Genomic DNA, 24,684 nt, shown 5'->3' on the forward strand with positions numbered 1-24,684 from the left:
GGGTACATGGGATTTGTTGGTATGAGTGTAAGATCCTCGCTCGTCATATGAGTTTGAGGCATGTATGGACTGGTTTGGGACTAGGAATGTATGCCCAACACGACCTAGAGCTTTATTGTCATACTCATCTGGATCGCCTACATGCGACCATAGGCACTATAATCGAACGGTGCTCTGCTGGCCATAGTCATAGCCCATGATGATCTTGAGATGATTGCCATGACTGATGCTCCTAGTAGTATCTATACTCATGCTTCGAAACTTGTAAGCATGGTGTTCATCTGCTTGTTGTCCTCCTCCCGAGCATATGCGATGTGAGTGTTTGCGACCCTTCTTTCATTGTATGTTTTAGGGTAGCCACCATGGTCTTGATCTTGAGTGGCATGCGAACCGAGACTCACGGTGAAACGCACAGGTCCTCCTGCGTTCAACTTTTTGCCAGATCGCTCGCGCATCCCCCATGAGCGATCATCATAATAACCGCCATCCGCATGCCACTAGCTGGCAGCAGCTTCACCACCATCACCATCACCATCACCATCACCATCACTAGCATCACCAAAGTGTCATCACCACCACCATCATCATATATTAAAACCACATGAATCTAACAAGGATTACAAAATTTTTTTTTGGAAAAAATAGATTTGGGGAAGAAATAGAAAACACCTTTGAAATCTTGCAAATAGGTGATGATGCTCCAATTGGCACTTGAATCTTCACTTTGGCACTTCAATCTAACTCCAAACGAGTGCATTCCATCCAACAATCGAAAGAAAGAAGAAGAAATTTGAAGGAGAGGTTTTTTCCCCTTGGTTTAGAGCCTAAGAACTTTTCTGCTCTCTCTTATGTTGGAAATGGTTTTGGGTGAAAATTGGGCTAAATACAACTAACTAGCATCTTTGGGCCCAATGAGATCTCTGCGAGATATTGGTTTTTTTGTACTAAAAAAACCATGATTTTCACCTTCGAGATATCATCGAGATCGGAGATCTCGGCGAGATCTCGGTCGAGAAATGTAGTTTTTGTACCGACTAGGAACTCGACTCGGTTTTGCCCAAACCAGAAACTCGCGAGATCTCGGCGAGATCTCGCGAGTTCTCGAACCTTGGGGCCAAGGATTGATAGGTTTTGTAAAGTAGTGGGGGCCACAGGGTGACAGTTGGAGGGGAGAGAAGGGCGGCTTGATCCAAAAGGGGTTAAAGATAAGATTCTTTTAGGTGAAGTACTTGGACGAGAGGAAAGAGATGAGAGCTTGGATCTTGTAAAGGGGAGACCATCGAGAGGGCCAATGCCATCGCCAGACTGCTAATAGTAGGGATTCGCCGACAGAAGGGGGTCGGGAGGACAAGGATCAGACGAACTATCACCAGAGGGGTTGGCGTGAGGATGCGGCGACATGCAAGATCAACTATGATTTGATATCTGGAACTGGAGCACCTTGGAGCAGGCATCGACTTCTGCTGCATCGTCAGAAGTGGCTAGCAGAGAGAACCGGTTGTGACCATCGTGTAAAGACCTGGGAGAAGCAGCGGCAAGAGAACTTTTCCGATGAGGATTCTGGTGCCTGATCCTGTTACGAGTCCTTCCACGAGAGGGGGCACGAACCACAGATTGTAGAGGACGCGACAGAGAGCAAGGCTGAGAGGGCTGGACTTCACGATCAGGGATTACAACTTTTGGGGTGCAAAGCTTTGAGTCATGACCAAAGGACTTCCAGAACATGCATTGAGGGGGCTTCCAGTTGAAGTGAACCTCTTGCTCGAAAGAGTATTCATCACCTTCATGTACCGTGATGAAAGAGGGAAGTGGATCAGCAACAGAGACTTCTATGCAGATACGAGCAAAAGCTAAGCGATCTTTTCTTGAGGTTCGAAGGTCAGAAAATAGAGGGGTTCCCAGGACTGATCCCATAGTGCTAAGGCCTTTTGTACACCAGTAATGTAGAGGAAGACCCGGAAGAGAGACCCATTTGAGAAGAGATGTCCAGCCGCCGGAGTTGAAGTTGACGATGCCATTGCCTAAGAAAAATTGGCTTCTTTCCCACTAGCCAGGGGCCTCTCTCCAGAGCATGCAACTTGTCCAGTTCCTCAGAGAACTTAAAAATAAAGAAGCCATTGTCCAGAAGTGAAATCTCAAGATTTCCTTTAGGTCTCCATTGCCTGGAGAGTGAAAGTTTTACAGTGTGGAAAGGGGGCCTAGAGCCAAGAAAGTTTCCAACCAGACAATTTTCCCAAAGCTTCGCCTCATCTTCAAGGAAGCCCGCAGGGCAAAGGGCGACTTTAGTTGAACCAACAGTGGAAGGGGCAATAAAGTGCAGAGGCAAACCATCGTGAGAGGTAGAGGGGGTGTTAAACAGAGATCTCCAGGCCGTAAGGGTGCCAGGTAAGGTTTGTGTCAGGGTGGGAGGAGGTGGTGACGGCGGAGATGGAGGAAGGGTGGTGGTTTGCGGTGGTGGTGGTGACAGAGAGGCAGGGGGTGGGAGGTTCTGGGGGATGACTATATACCCCCCAGCAAGGCACGAGACAAGGAGATGGGGGTTCAAACAGGCAGGCCGAAAAGAAAAAGGAAGGTCATTGCCGGAGACGGAAGATTATCGCCGGAGACCCTGGAGGCTCAGCGCTTAAGGCTGGCCCCAGTCCAATTGTTCTAGACCAATTAGTTGATACTCCATGAGGGGTACTTTATTACCTCCTAAGGTCTCCTAAATGAATTGTGAATGAATGATATGCACTTTTACATTAATTATGCATTACATCATGCAACTGTGTCCTAAGTGCATACAAGCTGAATAATATTTGTCATTTGGAAGGCTTTGAGTCTTTAATTTTTAGACTTGTGTCTTCTCAGGTGATATTCTTCAATCTTCAAGATCTTTTCTTCTTTCTTGAACATTAGTGACTTTGACTTCTTGATCTTGAGCTCTCTGACTTCTTGTTCTTGAGCTTTCTCTGAGCTTTCTCTTGAACATAAGTAACTTGACTTTCTTGAGCTTGAGCTATCACAAAATATTATTATGATTCTATGTTAGTTATCGTCAAAACCACCACAAGGGGTATGTGAGAATGTGTTTTCCAACACATGACTCAAATGGAATTGCCTAACATGGTTTGTGTGCATGTGTTTTTGGTGAAAAGTTGTATGTTTGAACTCAATCAGTGTGACTTTGCATTATGTTGATGTATCCCTGAAGTTTTCCCATTGTCAAGGCTGGAGATTTAAGAAGTCGAAGCAAGGTTCGAGATTTTGGTTTTGACTGAAACTCTGCATGTTTCAGCTGGCCATTTTTTTGGGTGAATAAATAATTCATTACCAAAATCCCGAAAAGGGGAGGGGAAAAGAGAGGGGGGACTATACAAAGCACCCTGCCCTACCGAGAGGGGGAAGGGGCAGCAAGAAGAGAAAGAGATAAACCCCAGGAGATAAATGTTGGCAGAATCGTGGGCTAGAAAAGGGTGAATGACAGAATAATTACTTGTATTAATTGATAGGTAAGCCCCTCTATTTATAATAGAGGGGAAAGTTACAAGAGACTAAAATAGGCGATGTGGGACTAAAACCCACATAGCCGACTTACACTTAATAACATAAAAACTACCCCAAAAGTACCAGAATACCCCCATGGTATTCTGGAGTACATATTCCAATACTCCTCATTAGTGCTGCCCCTTTACAAGGTTGAGAGGAAGAAGAACAGAAGAAGGAGAAGCCGAGAAAGGGAGAAGAAGGGAGAAGTTGATTGAAGAGATGGATTAGGGTTTTTCTTTCTCTTTTTCTAACCTAGATCAGACCAGCTCTGATACCATGTTGGCAGAATCGTGGGCTAGAAAAGAGAGAATGAGAGAATAATTACTTGTATTAATTGATAGGTAAGCCCCTCTATTTATAAATAGAGGGGAAAGTTACAAGAGACTAAAATAGGGGATGTGGGACTAAAACCCACGTAGCCGACTTACACTTAATAACATAAAAACTACCCCAAAAGTACCAGAATACCCCCACGGTATTATGGAGTACATATTCCAACAATACAAATTCACATGTTCCTTGGGGAATCAACAACATAATTGTGAGGGAACAAGTGAAGCTTAGAGTTGAGATAAAAAAAAAAGATGGCTTTCCAAATCAATTCTCAGGAACGGGAATTGGAGGTCCATCTTCAAAGATTCCGCTCCCATCCAGATGTGATAGATGGTAGCACCACACACAAGCTTGCCACAGTGTCACAAATCGAGCTACCTGAGTATGACATATCCATCTAAAGCCACTCCCTAGAGAAGGGTAGAGATCTTTTGGGGTGTGGCCAACAACTAGCTAGGGCTTTTTTTCCAAACTAAGTTTGTGAAAGGGCAAGAGAAGAAGAGGTGGTCTGTATCTTCAAGGTCGTTCCAATAGAGGACACTGGAGGGTGGGACATGTAACTGTCTACGGATAAGGAAAGACTACGTGGGAAGGCATTGGGTGAAGGCTTTCCAAACAGTGAAACTATGGCGGGGGGCGTGACCCTTAAACCAAACAGGCTTACGCTACGGGACTGAGATGGGCATGAACTCTGACAAAGTCCCAAGCAAAGGAGGAGCTGAAGCGGCCAGAAGGGGAGGGGAGCTACGAGACAGAGTTGGGGGGAGAGGAAGGGGGGAGGAAGGCACAGACTGGGGAGAGGGCCGCAGGGGAAGAGAGAGGAACAAATCAAGAGCCTTGGGAGATAATGGAGGCAACAATGGAGTGCTTGGGCATACTAGAAGAGTAAACCACTCTCGCACCGACAACTGAAAAGAAAACGCCCATAGGGTGCTAGTGGTCAAGCCAGAGGGAGGTGGAGGACCCATCAGTGATCCTAGAGAGGATGGCTCTAAGAGTGATGGGCCTGAGAAGAAAGGTTTCGCCAGACCCAGGAAGAGTTAGAGATATGGGGGACAGTCCATAGGGAGTTGTCTTTGAAGGGGCAGGAGTAGACACAATTGAACTAGATGCTATCATGTTTGGTAGTGAGTCTCCAAATCAGCTCGAGGACACCGACAATACTGGAATCTCTAATCCAATGCAAACCAAGCCCTTCCTCAACCTTGGGCAGGCAAATGGAAGCCCAGCTAAGGTGATGGAGGCATGGTTTAAAGTATCAGTCCGTATCTATATGATACTGACCGATACGTCTCTTTTTTTTTTTTTTTTTTTTTTTTTAAATTTTTATAAGTAAGAGCAAATTACATGCACCCCCTGGTGTTTGAAACAATAACAGAACACCCCTGTAGTTTCAACAGTTACGTATAACCCCCTGATGGCTGACGGTGTTAGTGAGGTGTTAGTTTTGAAAGGCAAAAGACAATTTTGCCCTTTTTACATCGGTGACTTAAATCAAGTACCATTTTACTCTTATTTACATCTTCTCCTCCAAACCTAAAATCCCTAAATCGATTTGGGGTTTTGCTACACACCAGCTCCAGCTCCGGCGAAGGTTGCAGAAGACCAAACCATCTCCGGTGGTTTAGAAAAAAATACTGGGTGGTCTTACAATGTTCTAAGGCAAGATTATTCTGGAACTATAATACAAATCCAAGGTATCCACTACTAACAAGATTGAAGATACTTCATGATTCTTACAACTGAGGAGTGTTATATTTTATTTTTCTTTTTATGAGAGGATAAAAGAGAGAGAGTAGTTAACCATGTGGGGTTGGATCTTCGTTCCGGTGAATATCCGACATTGAAATTGAAGATGGAGAAGGTCAGAGCAGTGACGGAGTTGGAGATGATGGGCAAGTGACTGCAAGGTTGAAGTGTTCCCAATCTACCTTTAATAAACTTGTTTCTGTCCCACAAAAGTCTTCCCCCAGAGCGGAATTACAAAGAATACTTCTGGCTTAGAATATCTTTAGATCCATCCGTTTGATCTTGGCCAAACTTTGAAGGATTATTCCTCTCATCTATAGTGCTACTCGACCAGGTTTTCAAGGCCATCAGATCAGTCCATCTCAAGTTATTAAAAATCACTATTCTAATTCTAAGGTTGTATCCTACGATTCTTTCCTATGGTTTGCATCTAAACCTAATTTTAGCTTAACTAGATTGCATTAGTTTTGACATGTGAAAATGCTGTGCCTCTTTCTTTGTTAGCTCTCAAACCCGTAAAATATTTGCTAATCTCAATAGGAAGGTTTTGTGGCTCTTTCTTTGTAAGAGTTTTCAATACCAGGTAAATATTGCTAATTTCAATAAAATTTTCTACTGAGATAACCCCTCACCATATCCAAATTTTATAGTAATTTTTTTGTTGTTTATTGTGGAAAAAAACAAAAAATAATTAATATTTTCAAAAAATAACATCTTAATAAATAGATTGATTAATGCTAAAATATAAATCAAAGAAGTTTCAAAAGCCATCAAGCCATTTGTTTGGGGTTATGTTTATTAAGTTACACTAGTAACCTTGTAGTCATATGCAATTATGCATGGGTATAAAAAAAGTTGTAAGTTACAGATAGATAGATGGATGTGCGAGCATATCTACTTGTTAACCATGAGATGTTTGTGATAGTGGTAGTGTGTGCAATGTCCAACTATTAATATGAATACCATTGCTATGTTCATGAGTATGAGGCCTGATAATAATATGATAATCTAGACAAAATGATTAACCATGTGGCAATCCTCATAATAAGCATGACAGTGTAGCAATGGTCATAATAAGCTAGGGACTTCGAGCTAGCATCAACTGTTTGAACATCTCTTATTTGAGATGCGCAGTTGTTTCTGTACCTTTTGGGTTCCATATGTTTTCCATTATTGCAATTATTACAACAAAAATCCCTAAGGATTTCTTCAAACCCCTTTTCAAAATTACTGGCAATGTTAAAGTTTTAAACCTTGGATTTAAGGCATCTGAGCAATGTGGTAGTTAAAGTTGTTTCTTGCAAATAAAATGAATGTTCTGTCCATTGGTAGTTATATAATCTCATTGGTGGTTATATAATATGTACCTAGGAGGTCACCTATATTTATCCTTAGTTAATGATAGCATTGGTAGCTGAGACACTTTATTGCTGGTTCTTCTATGTTACTTAAATTTATCCTGAATATTCATTTCTTTGAATTGCTATTTCTAAAGAGTTTCTCTTGATTGCTATAATGAATTGAATATCTATATGCATCGGACTGTTCAAAATAGAAAAAAATCATTTTTAATTCTTAAGGAGTTTATTACTTCGCCTTGTAAGATTTTTATAGCAAGTAAAACTTTAAAAAAAATGGATGTCAGGGTGATTTTATGACCAAAAAAATATATTAAATGGGATGCGTAATCCATTATATTGTTTAATCCTGCTAAGTCACAAGTCACTTTAGCTCATCTGAGACATTTTGATTAAATCAAGTTGCAAGACACATACACGTAGATATCATATTGGTTCCTGCTGAGTGTGGTACTTGAATATGGTAATGAACTTCTTTATGAGGAATGTCATATTTGTTATTTACTATATTTATTTGTATATCTATTTTAGATTTCATCATTGCTTGGAGAGCTTCAGAAGTACTGGCCCTCTTTAAGTTGTGGTTCACCGTCTACCTGCTTCGGTGGAAGAGGAGTGTTTTGGGCCCATGAGGTGCTTACTCATTTTCAAACTAATTTTTTTTTCTAGCTTCCATTTGTTACAATGCTAATTATGTTTCCTTATTCCATTTTTATCATGGACAACTTGGGGAATGCACATTGACAGTGGGGTAACAATCTTCAACCTTTACTTTCATTATATCATATTATAGCATTTGTGTTGGATCTTTTCTCTTGATTTAGGTTAATTACCTGAAAATTTCCATGAAGAATGATAAGTTCTGTCTTTTTAACTGCCGCCCACCTCTGACTTCATTCAGAACATCCAGTCCCCGGGCTACCTTTCACATGGGTCATAACCCAAGAGTAATAAATACCGACCAATCCTGCATCTCTAAAATTCCTGTCCCTCTGTTTTATTTGATATTTTAAATGTTAGCCGTCAGTGCTTCTTCTTCTTATGTCATTGTATATGATATACTGCTAGACCTGTATGTTCTCTTCCATCTCTAATAAATTTGTTTTTGCCAATACAACAACAACAACAAAAAGTGTCAGCCTTATCCCAACAAAATGGGGTCGGCTACATGGATCCTTGCCCTCCAATCAGCTCTATTCGAAGTCATATCTCCTCAGAAGGCTCAGTGGGAAGCAGCCTGTCATATTCTACGTTATTTGAAAGGAGCTCCAGGTAAAGGACTTACATATTGTCCCCATCAGAGTATTGACCTGGTTGGATTCTCTGATGCTGAATGGGCTAGATCATTTGGTGATAGGCGTTCACATTTGTTTGTGGAAACTTAGTTACCTGGAGAAGTAAAAATGTAGACTACTGTAGCAAGATCCAGTGTAGAGGCTGAGTATTGAGCTACGGCTCATACTGCAGCAGAGTTATGTGGTTGAAGTCATTACTTCAAGAATTGGGTTTTTCTTTTTCGTTATCGATGAAGATGTTTTGTGATAACCAGGCAGCTATCTATATTGATCATAATCTGGTGTTCCATGAAAGAACTAAGCACATTGAAGTTGACTGTCTCTTTGTATGGAATGCTGTCATTAATAAGCTGATTGTTACTCGTTCATCTCTTCTGCAAATCAACTGATTGATGCGTTTACTAACCTCTGTTTGGTCTTGCTTTCTGGTAAGTTTGTTCCAAGCTAGGCATGGGTGACTTGTATGCTCCAGCTTGAGGGGCAGTGTTAGAAAAGCTAGAGTGCACTACGATAGGGGGAGTCCCTATTGTGGCTTAATACTTTATTTGTTATTTGTTTTTCTAGTTAGATTAGGATTTCTGGTTATCCTTATTTTCTTAAGAGAGGATTCTAGTATTATTTTGTTTCTAGGATTCCTATTGGTACTCTTGAGTATATATTCCTAGTAGTACTATACATTGTAACTCTTTTCAATATTATAAATATAATCGGTGGGGGGGGGGGCGAGTTCTTCTCTCAATCTTTTCTTTCTCTCTGTGGTTGGTGTTCAATTAATGATATTGTGACAACAACTATGATTGGAACCAATGTAGCACTAATCTGAGGGTACAAGCCATTCTGAAACTGTGCCACCAAGACCTCTTTGTCCCATTCAAAATTTTGTCAGATATTCGTCAACAGCCATGATGTCTTGCCTCAGCTGAGCGAACGGTAGGAAAAAATTGCCTGTTCATGGCCTCTCGCATTTCAGCTCAAGTGTTTAGTAAGCCGATGCCTTGAGTCCGATTTTGTCGCTGATATTTGATCAACTAGACACGAACTATACCCTTCAGTATGACTTCAGCAAATAAAATCTTCCTTGCCTCGGTCAACCCGTACCATCGGAAGAATGTCTCTAGGATGTGAATCTAGTCCAAGTATTGTTTTGGATTGTTACTCTTGTAGAAATCGAGGACATCCAACTTGACTCCTCTTTTAACTCCACAGGGAGCATCGTCAAAAGGTTGACCAACCCCAAATAGCGGTGGTGGTGCAACATGAGATGGGCCCTGAGGGAAGGAATTGGAAGAATCCTCAGATTGAATGGGACAATGTCCTTTATTTGAATAATACCAGTCAATCAATAGAAGCTTTCAAGGATGCCATCATTGTTTGGAGGGAACTGACAGTTGTGTTGAGGGTATGAACATGGTCTCTGATGTGGTGATATCTGACCTTGTTTCCTCCTTATAGGAGTTAAGTTGTGTTGAAATAGGTGGTTATAAGGTTATAAGGTTATAAGGGCAGATAAGTCTTTGTACCTGGGTTATTTGTGTTCTTTAGTATTTCGGTCAGATGTAAGGGCAGTTTTGTCCTAAGTTATATTTTCTATTATGATTATATATGATATTGGGTGACTTGCGATAGAACTCTCAGTTTCACCGCAGATCCCTCCTCTCTTTGGGATTTGCACTTTCTTCTTCTCCTCTCTCTAATCTGATTGTCTAGTTTCTAATATTATAACATGGTATCAGAGCTTGTTTAATCAGATTGGAGTACCCCCCACGATCCTATTCTGATTTCCCTTTATCGATTTTTGCTTGTGGTGTGCAGCCACCAATAGCTGCTCCTTCTATGATTGAAGAATTAATGGAGTGATTCCTATGTTTATCTTCCATATTTGATGACTGCTTGGAGTTCTCCCTCAAACATTCTTTAAGGTTGCTGAAATCGATGTCAGGACAAACCCTGACAATGATCGACTTTCTCTGTGAAAGTTTTTTTTTGAAGTTTTGTGGTTCCGGCCTACTTCTACATGATGTTTAGTACTTTTGGGGGTTCTTGCAACCTGGTTTGACTGGTGGTGATGCTTATCTGAAGATCTCCTTCCTCTTCATAGAAACCCTGAGATCGATTCTGATTTGTTCCTTGCCTTGGCTGCCTCCATCGAGTGTGGAGTTGCTGCTGTCGATTACTGCTTTTCTGGCTGCAGATTAGTCATCCTTTATTATCACCTGTTGTTATTAGTTGCTACTTCTCTACTTCTCTTGCTTCACAATCGATTACGCTGAGTGCTTATCGATTTCTTTGAAGTGTATCTACTATGGCTGATTCAAAGACCCTCCACGACAATGTCAATGTTCAGATTACCTCCATAAAGTTGAAGGGGATTTCCAACTACTTATTGTGGGCTCAGGCTGTCCGAGTTTACATTGTAGCTAAGGACAAGATTAGCTACATTACCTCTCCTCCTCCAGAACCTGATTCTAAGGATTACAACGCTATTATCTTAATTTGGTTATGGAACAGCATGGAGCTGGATATCGCTGCAAATGTTATGTTCCACACCACGGCAGAGGGAGTTTGGGATGACCTCAAGGAGACATACTCCCAAGAGAAGAGTATGACACATATCTTCGAACTCTATGAGAAATTATTTCAGTTTCAGCAGTCAGACAAGTCTCTCCAAGACTATTACAGTGCCTTTAAGGGGATGGTTAAAGAGTTAAATGTTTTCTAGCCTCTAACTATTGACATTGAAAAGTTGAAGGCTCAAAGAAACGAATTTTTTGTCTCTACATTTCTGGCTGGTTTGAATCCTAGTCTCAAGGCTGTTAAAAGATATCTAGTTGCTGGTGAATCTATCCCTACCTTGAATGACACCTTTTCCAAACTGCAGCGTATTGTCTCTTCTACCTCCAAGCCTGAAACTAACCCCAAGGAAAATTCTACTTTCACAAATACTAGAGGCCGTGGTTTAGGGGGAGGATGTCGATTTTGTGGTCGTAATTCTGGAGGACAACATATTGATAAAGCAGCCCGATTGTGTTCTTATTGTGGGAGACAAATCACACTGTTGACACATGCTGGTTCAAGCATGGGAAACCCGAATGGGCTCAAAACTTGGCCAATCATGCAACTTCTGAAGATGGTTCTAATTTTGTTACACCTAGTGATACTAAGGCTGGGAGATTCTTCTACCAACATCTGTGATGAGATGCAATCATGCGTCGCGTCAAGAGTCTAGAATCATCCACTTCCACTTCTGGGGCCTCCACCACAGCTGCCACATTAGCTCATGCAGGTACTCCTGCTGCTCTCTTTTCCACTACTTCCACACCCTGGATCATTGATTCGGGGGCTTCCGCTTACATGATTGGTAAGTCATCTGTTTTTAGTTCTATTTCCTCTAGCTCTCACACCCCTCCTATTATTGTGGCCAATGGTTCCTCTACTCTTGTGGGACCCCCCCCCCCCCCCCCCCCCCCCCCCCACAAACCCTCTTTCATACACTGTCTTACACAAGGTTCGAGAACTCGCGAGATCTCGCAGATCTCGCCGAGTTTCTCGGTTTTGGGCAAAACCGAGTCGAGTTCCTAGTCGGTACAAAAACTACAATTTCTCGACCGAGATCTCGCCGAGATCTCGAGATCTCGCCGAGATCTCGGTGATATCTCGAAGGTGAAAATCATGGTTTTTTAGTACAAAAACCAATATCTCGCGAGAGATCTCGGCGAGATCTCGAGATCTCGGCGAGATCTCGGTTGGGCCCAAAGATGCTAGTTAGTTGTATTTAGCCCAATTTTCACCCAAAACCATTTCCAACATAAGAGAGAGCAGGAACAGAAGTTCTTAGGCTCTAAACCAAGGGGAAAAACCTCTCCTTCAAATTTCTTCTTCTTTCTTTCGATTGTTGGATGGAATGCCTGTTTGGAGTTAGATTGAAGTGCAAAGTGAAGATTAGTGCCAATTTGGAGCATCATCACCTATTTGCAAGATTTCAAAGGTGTTTTCTATTTCTTCCCAAATCTATTTTTTCCAAAAAAATTTTGTAATCCTTGTTAGATTCATGTGGTTTTAATATATGATGATGGTGGTGGTGATGACCTTGGTGATGCTAGTGATGGTGATGGTGATGGTGATGGTGATGGTGATGGTGATGGTGGTGAAGCTGCTGCTGCGCTAGTGGCATGCGGAGTGGCGGTTATTATGATGATGCGTCGTGAGGGGATGCGCGGCGATCGAGCAAGAAGTTGGAACGCAGGAGGACCTGTGCGTTTCACCGGTGAGTCTCGGTTTCGCATGCCACTCAAGATCAAGACCATGGTGGCTACCCTAAAACATACAATGTAGAAGAAGGGTCTAACACTCACATCGGTCGTATGCTCGGGAGGAGGACAACGCGAGTATGAACACCATGCTTACAAGTTTCGGAAGCATGAGTATAGATACTACTAGTGAGCATCGATCATGGCAATCATCTCAAAGCATCATCATGGCTATGACTATGGCAGTGAGCACCGGTTCGATTATAGTGCCTATGGTCGGTATGGGCATCGGCGGTGAGTATGACGATCAAGCTCTAGTCGGTGTTGGGCATACATTCCTAGTCCCAAACCCGTCATACATGCCTCAAACTCATTACGATGGCGAGTGGATCTTACACCTCATACCAACAATGACCTCCCATGTACCCTAAGATAGGGAGATTGGTATATGTTGATCGAAGACTTATATGGAAGGCGTGTCACACTATTTGCAACACTATAGCAATTCCATGACATGGGAATTATATGTGGATCGATATAGGGATGAATTTCTTGTTCAATCTCATTTTATGTAACAAATTAAGTGAACATTGATGTAATGTACATTTTATTTGAATGTTTTGATTGATGTGTGCTAATTAGAATGTTTTGATTGCTAATTTGCTATGTTTTACTAAATTATATATAGATTATGTTGTTTTAGACTTTTAGTACGACTCGTCGCCTACCAACCTATGGTCCAAAGTGAAACTCATATTTGGACTTGTTTTTGGCAAAACTGGGCATGCCATTGTGTTTAAATGGCCCGAAATAGGCTGGATACCAAGTTTGGACCCAAAATATGTGTACAACCGACCGAGTTGGGGTCCGAGTCCAAAAAAAAAAAATTGCACCAACTCGCCGAGATCTCGGCGAGATCTCGGCTCGACTCGGTTTACGGCCTAGCCGAGATGCCACCGAGACCCGAGTTCTCGAACCTTGGTCTTACATGTTCCCCAGTTTCCATTAAGCCTTCTTTCTGTTAGGTAACTTACTAAAAGTCTGAATTGTTTCGTAACCTTCTTCCCTTCTTACTGTGTTTTTGAGGATCTTCACACGAGGAAGACGATTGGTGGAGGGTGTGAGAAAGATGGACTATATTATTTGAATGGTGCTGCCCTGTCTGCTTTAGCTGCAACTACTATTATTGGTGGAGAGTCTCCATTTCGATGGCATTGTAGGCTAGGACATTTATCTTTGTCTAGGTTAAAAGTTGTTTTTCCCCAGTTTAAGATGTTTGAGTTAAAATAATACCGCAAGCGTATGGGTCAATCGTAGCTACGGGTCGAACACGAGGAGATATACGCCACTCTATTTAACTAACTTAAAAGTAATGCAAAGTGAACCAAATTAAAGTGTTAAATTAAACTAATTAAATTAATGAAAATTAATGCATCCTAACTCATAAACATGTAACAAAATTAAGGGATTAAGAGTTTAGATAGTAACACATGAGCATCTAACCTATCAAACTAGCGCAAATTGAAAGGAATAAAAATGCAGCCACACATAATAACCACGTAAAAAAGAATAAGAGAATAAAAGTGCATCCACAAACCATAACCATATAAAAAAAAAAAAAAAAAATAGAGGGAGAAGAAGAAGAAGATAGAGAGAGATAGAGGAGAGGGAGAATGAGATTAAGAGTTTAGATAGTAAAACCTGGATGTGCTTGCATGAATGTAACTGAAAAGTCTGAATACTTCATAAACTTACCTTGACCTCCTCTTCTAAATCTTCAAGTCTTGTCATCAACTTAAGAACTTAGACTAGAAGGCTTAAAACCTAAACTAGAATTAAGAAATTACAACCCAATTGAAGACTTAAATTGAAATTAAAGCATAAACTAAACCTATTACAACCATTAAATGAAAATCAAAAAGCAAACTAGAACTTAGAAAAGCCAAAAATCACAACTTAAAAGGAGAAGAAGAAAAGAAATTTTACTAAGTGAATGAACTAAAAATTACACTAAAAACTGAATTAAAATTGAACTAGAAACTAACTAAAAACTGAACTAAAAAACTAACTTGTTACAAGCCAAAGGGCAAGGGGTATTTATAGGGAAAAGAGAGGAGAAGAGAGAAGAAGAAAGTGTAGGAGAAATATTCCCTAAGAAAAGAGAATATTCTCTTCTCCTTCCTCTTTTACAATGCCTTGAATCCTAAGAAAAAAAAAGAAAAAAATATAAAGAAGAAGAAGAGAAGATTGTTTACATAGACCTTTTATTTCTAGAAAAGTAAACTTCCAATTCTAACAAGTGCTTCCTTTTCTTTGTAGATATCTTCTCTAAGCAATAAAATCAAAGCATCTTTGACTTTTCAACTTTCCATAGGTGAGAGAATATCTTTCAAAATAAATCTATCCCAAGTAGAATTCCAGAAGTGCCCTTAAGAAGTTGGAGGAGAGAGAGAGTAAGGGTGATGACTAGGATTCCTTCAAGAATAAATAAAATACCCATTCTGTCCTTCAGAAAACGTGGAGCATAGGGTGCTTATATAGGCCTCACCATTGTGTTCCTTGCGAAAAATCACCCAAAATAGACCCAAATTTCGTCCAATTTGGAGTTCGGGAGCCCAAGATATCTCAAGTTGAAGTTGGACTGTCCAGAGCCCTCCAAATGGAATCTTTCGGGTACAGGAAATATAACTTCTGGTTATTGCGTTAAGGCCCCTAGAATCCGAACTTTTGCTTCACTTTGTCTCTGGCCGACCGTCAATAATTACAAATAAACCCCTGTAGACCATTTTTGTGCTTCGTTACGGAAACGGCCGTAACTTCTTCGTTTCAACTCGGAATCATGTGCCGTTTGAACCGTTGCGAAGCTGACTCGATGGGCTACGCATCCAAGCCATTAACACCTCTAAACAGATTAAAAACATTTCCTTAGCATCATCTCATCCATTTTCACAAGAATTCACCTAAAACCTGAAAAGCACAAGCAAGAACCGAGTAACTCTGTCCAATGTGGTAAAATGTATGCTTTATGCCCTAAGACTTCACACATAAATATGCTCATCATAAGACTTTAAATATATTAGAATGTGAGGGCTGCAAGTTGGATAAGCATCATCATGCTACTTTCCCCTCTCGTCCTATGCCCTGTAGGACTTCTTTATTCTCCTTAGTGCATTCAGATGTGGGGGTCCTTATCGTGCAAGCAATAGGCATGGTTTTCGTTATTTTGTCACTTTTGTGGATGATTATTCCAGGACTACTTGGCTGTACCTTTTAAAGGATAGATTAGATTTTTAAATGTGTTACAAAATTTTTGCAATGAAATAAAGACCCAGTTTAATGCTTCTATTAAAATTTGTAGGTCTGATAATGCTTTCGACTTTTTTCAAACTGAGATTTCATCTTTTTGTGTTACTAACGGAATGATTCATCAAACTAGTTGTTCCTATACTCCTCAACAGATTGGGGTAGCGGAACAGAAAAATAGGCACTTACTTGAAGTTGCCAGGACCCTCATGTTTTTTTTGGGTGAATAAGAAATTCATTACCAAGAAGAAAGGAAAATTACAGGGCCCTCAAAGGGGAGCAACCAAACAAAAAAGAAGGAACCCCAGCATCAGCTTTGCTGGCTAGGGGAAGAAAAGGAAACAAAGGAGAGACCCCAGGAGACAACAATAAGTCTGTTCCTTGGGGTGTCAGTACAAAAAGAGGGAGGAGCAGCTGAAAGCTTCGCTCTAATATCAAAGGAGATGGAATCCCAAATCTGTTGGTAAGATCTAGAATTGGAGGTCTATTTTCTGATATTGCGCTCCATCCAAATGTGGTTCAAGGTAGCACAAAAAGCAAGCTTTCCAGCAGTGTCACACAGCGATTGGCCCCCAAAAGTCATATCGATCCAAATCCATTCCCGGGAGAAAGGGAGAATTCTTCTAGGGGCAAGCCAACATTTTTGTAAGATGCCTTTCTAGATTGCTGTCGCTGTTGGGCACTCGAAGAAGAGGTGGTCAGTGTCTTCCACATTGTTCCAGCAAAGGCAGCAAGAAGAGGAGACAGGAATGTGGCAATACTCCAGGAAGGCCTGAGTAGGAAGACAGTTGTTGAAGATCCTCCAGACCGTGAAGCAGTGCCTAAGGATGTGATGCTTGAACCAAAGCAGCTTTCTCCAAGGGGCAAGAGGACCCTTGTGCCAAATGAGGTCCCAGGCAGATTTAGAGGAGAAGAGAGCAGTGTTACTTGCCAACCAATTTACAGAGTCCTGGCTGCCAGAAGGCCTTGTAGTGATGGAGGAGAGGTCATTCCAGATGCTTGCAAGGACCACAGAGGAAGAAGCAGGAGGAGCCCAGCCGGATTGATCAAGGATGTCAGCCACCAAAGATAGCCTGTGAAGGCCCGAAGCATAAATGATCCTAGGGGTGACTAGGGGAAGAAGGAGACCCTTTGGATGCCAGTGATCCAGCCAAAGATAGGATGAGAGCCCATCCCCAATCTGAGATTTGATAACATGGCTGACCAAGTGATGGGAGTTTAACATTTTGCGTCAAACCCAAGAAGAATCACCCGGGCCCTCATGTTGCATATGCAGGTGACCAAAAATTTTTGTGTGATGCAGTTTTGACTGCATGTTTCTTGATTAACCAAATGCCATCTTCTGTCGTTGGTGACAAGTCGCCTTTTTCTATTTTGTTTCCTGGTGTTTCGAGTTTTAGCTTGCCTCTTCGAGTGTTTGGGTGTGTTTGCTTTGTTTATAATCTCCATCTCCATGGTGATAAGTTGGACCCTCGGTCAATCAAGTGTATCTTCTTGGGTTACTCTAGGACCTAGAAGGGATATAGGTGCTATGACCCTCTCACCCGAAGGCAATTTGTGAGTGTGGATGTCACCTTCTTCAAAGGTACATCCTATTTTTCTGATCAGCCCATCGTGTCCAGTGATCCATTAGCTGTGTCTGACCCTCCTCCAATTCCTGCCATTGTTCCTATGTGTACTCCACCACAGGTGTACTGGCGCAAGAGGCACATTGGGTAGCTCCATACAGATCAGATTGGCCCTTCTGCATCGCTTCCTGTGCGTTCCTCAACCTTTGGTGGAGATCCAGTCTTACATGATTTTTCTGAGTTACCAGCTGATCTGGATCCTGATGACTTACCTATTGCCACTCGGAAAGGTAAACGTTCCTGTACTCACAAATCTTTAGTTACCTATCCTATTAAGAAGTTTGTCTCTTTATCCCATCTTCCATCTTATCCTCTGTAGAAACAGATTTGAATTAGGTTAATGCTTGGATGATTAGTTCATCCCAAGCACATTGTATTTATAACTATAATGAAATAGTAAAAATAATTACATAAGCAATGTGGGATTAAACCACATAAGAAACTAACAAATAATAAAGGAAAAAAGTCCAGAATACCCCCACGGTATTCTGGCCCAATATAACTAACACTCCTTCTCAAGTTGGAGCATATATATCATGCATGCCCAACTTGACTAAGAACGGATGAAACAGCTTGCTACTCAATCCCTTAGTGAACACATCAGCTAGCTGATCAGAAGACTTCACAAAGGGAACACAAACGAGGCCAGCTTCAAGCTTCTCCTTGATGAAATGTCGGTCAACCTCCACATGTTTCGTGCGATCATGCTGGACAGGGTTATGAGCAATACTAATGACCGCATTATTGGAAGATGGACAACAACACCAATATCCTGCAATAACCCTTTAAGCCACAGAAGTTCACAAATTCCTTGTGCCATTGCGCGGAATTCGGCTTCAGCACTAGACCTTGCCACAACATTCTGCTTTTTTCTTTGCCATGTGACAAGGTTTCCACCCATAAAGGAACAGTAGCCAGAGATAGATTTCCTGTCAGGAGAACCAGCCCAATCGGCATCAGTATAGGCTTCAACCTTTAAGTGACCATTGGCAGATAGAAGAATTCCCTTTCCTGGAGCAGACTTCAAGTACCTCAAAATAAACGACGGACCGCATCCATATGAGAAGAATATGGATCATGCATGAACTGACTCACCAAACTCACAGCAACTGCAATGTCAGGGCGTGTGTGGGAAAGGTAGATTAGTTTGCCTACTAATCGCTGATAGGCACCCTTGTCAACCGGCTCACCCTCTTACTCCCTAAGTTTTGTAGTAGCTTCCATCGGAGTATCTGAAGGATGACAGCCAAGTAGCCCTGTCTCAGTCAATAGATCAAGGACATATTTTCTTTGAGACAACAAGATGCCCTTTGAAGATCGAGCAACTTCTATCCCTAGAAAATATTTTAGGGGACCAAGATCTTTGACCTCAAACTCACGGCCAAGAAGAATTTTCAAATCCCTGATTGCAGCATCATCATTATCAGTGATCACAATATCATCCGCATAGACTACGAGAAGAGTAACCTTGTCACCAAGTCGTCTGGTAAACAAAGTGTGATCAGCATTGCTCTGCTTGTAACCTGCTGAAATTATAGCCTTATGAAATCTGCCAAACCAGGCCCTGGGTGACTGCTTCAAGCCATAAAGGGCACGCTTCAATTTACAAACCTTGCCCTTAGTCCTGTCATCAGAGAAACCAGGTGGAATGTCCATATATACCTCCTCCTCAAGCTCCCCATGGAGAAAGGCATTTTTGACATCTAATTGCTGAAGATCCCACCCAAGATTTGCAGCACAAGATAATAACACCCTGACAGTGTTGAGCTTTGCCACTGGTGCAAAGGTCTCCTGATAGTCAACTCCATAAGTCTGAGTGAACCCCTTTGCAACCAAACGTGCCTTGTACCTGTCCACCGAACCATCAGCCTTCTGTTTAACTACGAAGACCCATCTATAGCCCGCTGGTTTTTTCCCTGGAGGAAGAGCCACAAGATCCCACGTATTATTTTTGTGTAGTGCTCTCATTTCTTCCAACATTGCTTGTCTTCCACTTTCCATCTATAGATGCTTCCTGCCAATTTCTAGGAACCTAAACAGAGGAAAGAGAAGATACAAATGCACGAAAAGAGGGAGAAAGAGAGTTATACAAAACAAAATGAGATATGGGATGTAAAGTGCAAGTCCTAGTACCTTTGCGAAGTGCAATAGGTAGGTCGGAAGGAGATGGATTACCAGGAGATGTAGGATCTGTGTCTGGAGCCGGCAATTGGATGGGTACTAGTGCTATAGTGGGATGCAACTGCCCTCTTGTGGACCTTCCCCTTGTATAGGTGATAATGTTGGAGTTGTCAATTCTCTTCTGAAATTCACCAATAGTTCTCTGGACCGGAGTCTGCTCCCCCTGAGTAGGAATATTAACAACACTATTTTCTATGGTCTCCCCTTGTAAAGGATTCCCATTAGGTGAGGGAGGAACAGCCAGAGGTTGTTGGGAGGTCTCCAAAGTAGGATGGGCAGCATCCAAGGGTGGATGGGAAGCATCCAAAAGGGGCTGGACAGCAGCCGTGGGTGGTAAAGAGGGTGGGCAGCCGAGGCTCCTCGGTAGAGGAATCTCGAAAGCCACATCTTCACCAAAGACTCTCCCCGAAGAGGTGGCGAAGAATAATAAGAAAGGGACTCATGGAAAACAACATCCATGCTAACCATGGTACGGCGGGAAGGGGGATGGTAACATTTATAGCCTTTCTGGGTTGGAGAATAACCCAAGAAAATACAACAGAGTCCTCGAGGTTCAAGTTTGCTGGGAGATTTAGTATCTCGAGCATAACACACACAACCAAACACCTTGGGAGGCACAGTAAAGGAGGAATTACCAATTAAAACATCAGAGGGGCTACGGGAGTGAAGTACCCGAGATGGCAGCCTATTGATGAGATAGATTGCCGTGATAACCGCATCCCCCCAATATTGAGACGGGACATTCCTCGCAAACATTAATGCTCTGGCCATTTCTAACAAGTGGCGGTTTTTCCTTTTTGCCACACCATTCTGGGCAGGGGTATCAACATAGCTAGTCTGATGAATGATTCCATGGCCAGCCAAATATTTTTGAAATTGTGATTCTTTATACTCTGTTCCATTATCACTTCTCAATATTTTGAGAGTAGCCTGGAACTGAGTTTGGACCATTTTATGAAAGTGTTGAAAGCATGAAAAAACTTGATTTTTGGTGTGCAAGAGATAGACCCATGTGTTCCTAGAATGACAATCAATGAAAGAGACAAACCACCGATGGCCAGAAATAGAGGGTTTACGATTAGGGCCCCAAACATTAGAATGCACTAACTCAAAACAAGAAGAACTTCTTTTATTTGAAATAGGATAATTTGAACGTGTCTGTTTGGCCAGAACACACGCCTCACAAAAAAAGTCATCCTTAGTATGTAGGGTGACCAAACTAGGAAATAAATGTGCTAAAATTCCTAAAGAGGGGGGGTGACCTAACCTAGAGTGCCACTGGTAGAGTTCAGAAGAGACCATGGAGTTCTGGTATAGTGGAGAAGGTAATGGTGGTGGAGAGAAGCGACCATCATCAAGCAGGTACAGCCCACCGTGCACTTTACCCAATCCAATTGTCTTCCCAGAGGCCAGATCTTGAAACACACAATGAGAAGGAAAGAAAGTAACTTTACAGTTAAGATCACGAGTAATACTACTAATGGAAAGAGGGTTAGTAGTAAAATTAGGAATGTGCAAAACAGAAGTTAATGGAAGGGAGGAAGTGCAATTGATGATTCCCTTTCCAGAGATAGATGAAAGAGAACCATCAGCTACTTTGACCTTGTCCTTCCCTGAAGTAGGAGAGTATCAATGAAACAAACTAGAGGAACCGGTCATATGATCTGTAGCCCCAGAATCTATGATCCAAGGATTGGAGGCTACAGAATCACAATGATCGGCAAGAGGAATACCTGACCGGGCAAAGTGTGAACCTGAATGAGCGGAAGAATTGGCAGTAGCTGATGTAGTAGAGACAGCAGCAGCGGAAGACCTCAGCATATGTCGAAATGCACTGTAGCTCATCCTGGGATAGACCAGGGTCGATAGTAAGTGCCGTAATATGATCTCGATCGATGGGCCTTGGGCTTTGTCTTGGTCTTGGTCTTGGCAGCCCATTTTGCTTCAAAGTCAGCTGGTTCCCCATGAAGTTTCCAGCACCTCTCCTTGGTGTGATATGGTTTGTGACAGTGCTCACAAACAACAGTCCTTGTAGTACAATCACCAAGAGAAGCAGTGCCAATAGGTGTAGGAGTGATGGGGGCAGCAGCTTTGAGAGCAGATCTGTCAGTAATAGGAGGATGTAACATGGCAGCCCTACGGTTCTCCTCAGAAGAAACCAATTCTTAAGATTGTTCAAGTGTGGGAAAAGGTGTATGGCCCAACACTTGAACACGAATGGGATCATACTCCATATTCAAACCAGCTAGAAAATCATAGACTCTGATCTTGTCCACATGTTTCTTATAAGAGGCAATATCTGCAACTGTAGAGGGGTGAAAATCAGAGTAATGATCCAATTGTTGCCACAGGCTGCGGAGAGAAGCATAGTAGTCCGAAACAGAAAGGTCTCCCTGAGTAGTGTGAAGGACCTTCTTTCGAATTTCATAAACCTGGGCATCATTGCCAAGCTGTCCGTAGGTCTCCTTGCAAGCAGCCCAAATCTGGTCGGCAGATCCAGAGGAAGAAAATTATCTTTGTAAAGTCAAGTCATAGAGCCTATAAGGTAGGACATGAGAACACCATTATTGGCCAGCCACTTAGTCGATTAGGGCCTTTATCACTAGGCTTAACAATAGTGCCATCAATATGATCAGTGAGGCCACGGCCAGCAATGGCAAAGGAGGCTGATCTGGACCACGAAGGTAATTTGAGCCATCCGGTTTGATGGGGTTAGGTGGAAAGCTGTAATAATCTGTCTTGTGATTGCCATCATGAAATGTATAGCAGAGAGAGTTGGTAGAGTCACCCATACCGGCAGCAGAGAAGGCCAAACAACTTCAAGTAAAGGCCCAAACAAATAGAACCAGCAGCCAAAAAGGAACCTTGATCGATTATGGTTTTTAGCGTTTTGAACAAAACCCTAAAGTGATGGAATCGATGGATGAGCCTAGGCTGCAATAAATAATATCAAAGTGGCTGAAAAACTGAGGTAGAGAAGTCCTTAATAAGAGAAACACATGTGCAGAAAAATCAGATCCAAAATAAACAGGTGCAGCAGCCCAATATCGATAGAATTAGGGTTTAAAAAACCCTGTAATAATGAGATCGATCTCAAGGTCTTCACACACCAAAAAAAGAGATCTGTAGAAGCTGATATAGCTATCGAAGGAGCCCTTATAAGTGAAGAAAACACCTGGAAAAAATCAGCAACAGTGGGCAGCAATAACCCTAAGATCGATAGATGTCAGGGTTTTGAAAAAAACCCTGATAACGAAGGAATCGATCTCAAGGAAGTCTTCAATCTTGAGGAATAATTTCTGAACCAATAAAACAACAATTCTGCAGCAGCTTCTGGTCTTCAAAGAGAGGAGAGGAGCCCTTGTATCTGATGTAGAAGCAATCTCCAAGAAGGAACTGAAGAACCAATATCGCAGCAGTGTTGATTGGAGTCTATCGAACAGAATTATAAGTCATAAATGAGGTAATGGGGGCAGCAACTGGATCACATGATTACCTCATCAGTGCTGCCCTATATGGGAATGAAGAACAAGGGAGAAGAAGGAGAGAACTAGAAGCGAAGAAGATCAAGAGAGAGAAGAAGAACAAAAACCGAGGAAAATTGATGTCCTTAGTTCGAAATCTGCTCTGATACCATGTAGAAACAGATTTGAATTAGGTTAATGCTTGGATGATTAGTTCATCCCAAGTACATTGTATTTATAACTATAATGAAATAGTAAATATAATTACATAAGCTAAGTGGGATTAAACCACATAAGAAACTAACAAATAATAAAGGAAAAAAGTCCAGAATACCCCCACGGTATTCTGGCCCAATATAACTAACATCCTCATAGTCTTGCCACCTCTTTGTCTTCTTATACTGTTCCTCGCTCTCACACTGAGGCTCTTCATAACCCTACTTGGAAAAAGGCCATGGATGTGGAAATGGATGCTTTATTGACTCGACATACATGGGAGTTGGTGGATTTACCTCCTGGTAAAGACATAATCAAGTGCCGGTGGGTGTATACTATTAAGTATAATTCTGATGGGTCTGTTGAGTGGCTCAAAGCCCGCCTGGTAGCTAAAGGGTACACCCAGACTTATGGCATTGACTCTTTTGAGACCTTCTCTCCTGTGGCTAGGCTGAATTCCTTTCGCCTCATTATTTCTCTGGCTGTGAATTTTGATTGGTCCTTATACCAGTTAGATATAAAAATGCTTTTCTTTAGTGGTGTTCTACTTGAGGAGGTCTATATAGAACAACCTCCAGGCTATGGTTTTCAAGGGGAGAATAGTGGATGTGTGTGTAGGCTGCACATGGCCATTTATGGGCTGAAACAGTCTTCCCGAGCGTGGTTTGAGAAGTTTAGTTCAGTTGTGACTGATTTTGGTTTTACTCAATGCTTCTTAGATCATTCTGTGTTTGTTCGTCGCCAAGGAGAGAAATTGGTTGTTCTTGTTGTTTATGTTGATGACATTATTGTGTTAGGGAATGATGAGAGTGGGATCAAGGAGGTGAAAAATTACTTGCAACAACATTTTTGAACTAAAGATTTGGGTCAGCTTTACTACTTCCTTGGGATTGAGGTTATTCGAAGTAATAAGGGAATCAACCTGTCCCAAAGGAAATACGTGTTAGACCTCTTTACCAAAACTGATATGCTGGTTGCCAAACCAGTAGATATTCCTATGGACCCTAATCACAAGTTTGGCTCTGATGATGGTGAGGGTCTTAAGGATGTTCATTCCTACATAAGCTTAATTGGGAAGTTGTTGTATTTGACTGTCACTAGACCAGATATTTCTTATGTTGTTGGTGTTCTTAGCTAGTTTATGCAGTCTCCTTGTAAGTCTCATTGGGATGCATTCATTTGGATTCTTTGGTATTTGAAGGGGGCCCCTGGGAAGAGGCTGATTTATTGTACAAATAAACATATGGAGCTTGTTGCCTACTTTGATGCAAATTGGGCAGGTTCAGCTAGTGACCGTTGATCTACTACAGGGTATTGTATGTTTGTTGGGGGAAATCTGGTTACGTGGCGAAGCAAGAAGCAGACCACGATTGCCAGATCCA

General features: G+C 41.9%; 1 protein-coding gene across 4 annotated transcripts in view; it reads left to right on the plus strand.

Moving 5' to 3' along the window:
* LOC122656541 (ribonuclease 2) overlaps positions 1–24,684 on the plus strand; it is a 90,965-nt gene that overhangs the window by 21,899 nt on the left and 44,382 nt on the right. For all 4 annotated transcript variants that reach the window (XM_043851101.1, XM_043851103.1, XM_043851104.1 and 1 more), the window contains exons 4-5: positions 7,500–7,601; positions 7,716–7,719. In XM_043851101.1, coding sequence (XP_043707036.1) covers positions 7,500–7,601; positions 7,716–7,719 — 106 coding nt within the window. The remainder of the gene's footprint in view (positions 1–7,499; positions 7,602–7,715; positions 7,720–24,684) is intronic.

This window comes from Telopea speciosissima, chromosome 3 (genome assembly GCF_018873765.1).
Source record: "Telopea speciosissima isolate NSW1024214 ecotype Mountain lineage chromosome 3, Tspe_v1, whole genome shotgun sequence".
Lineage (NCBI taxonomy): Eukaryota > Viridiplantae > Streptophyta > Magnoliopsida > Proteales > Proteaceae > Telopea > Telopea speciosissima.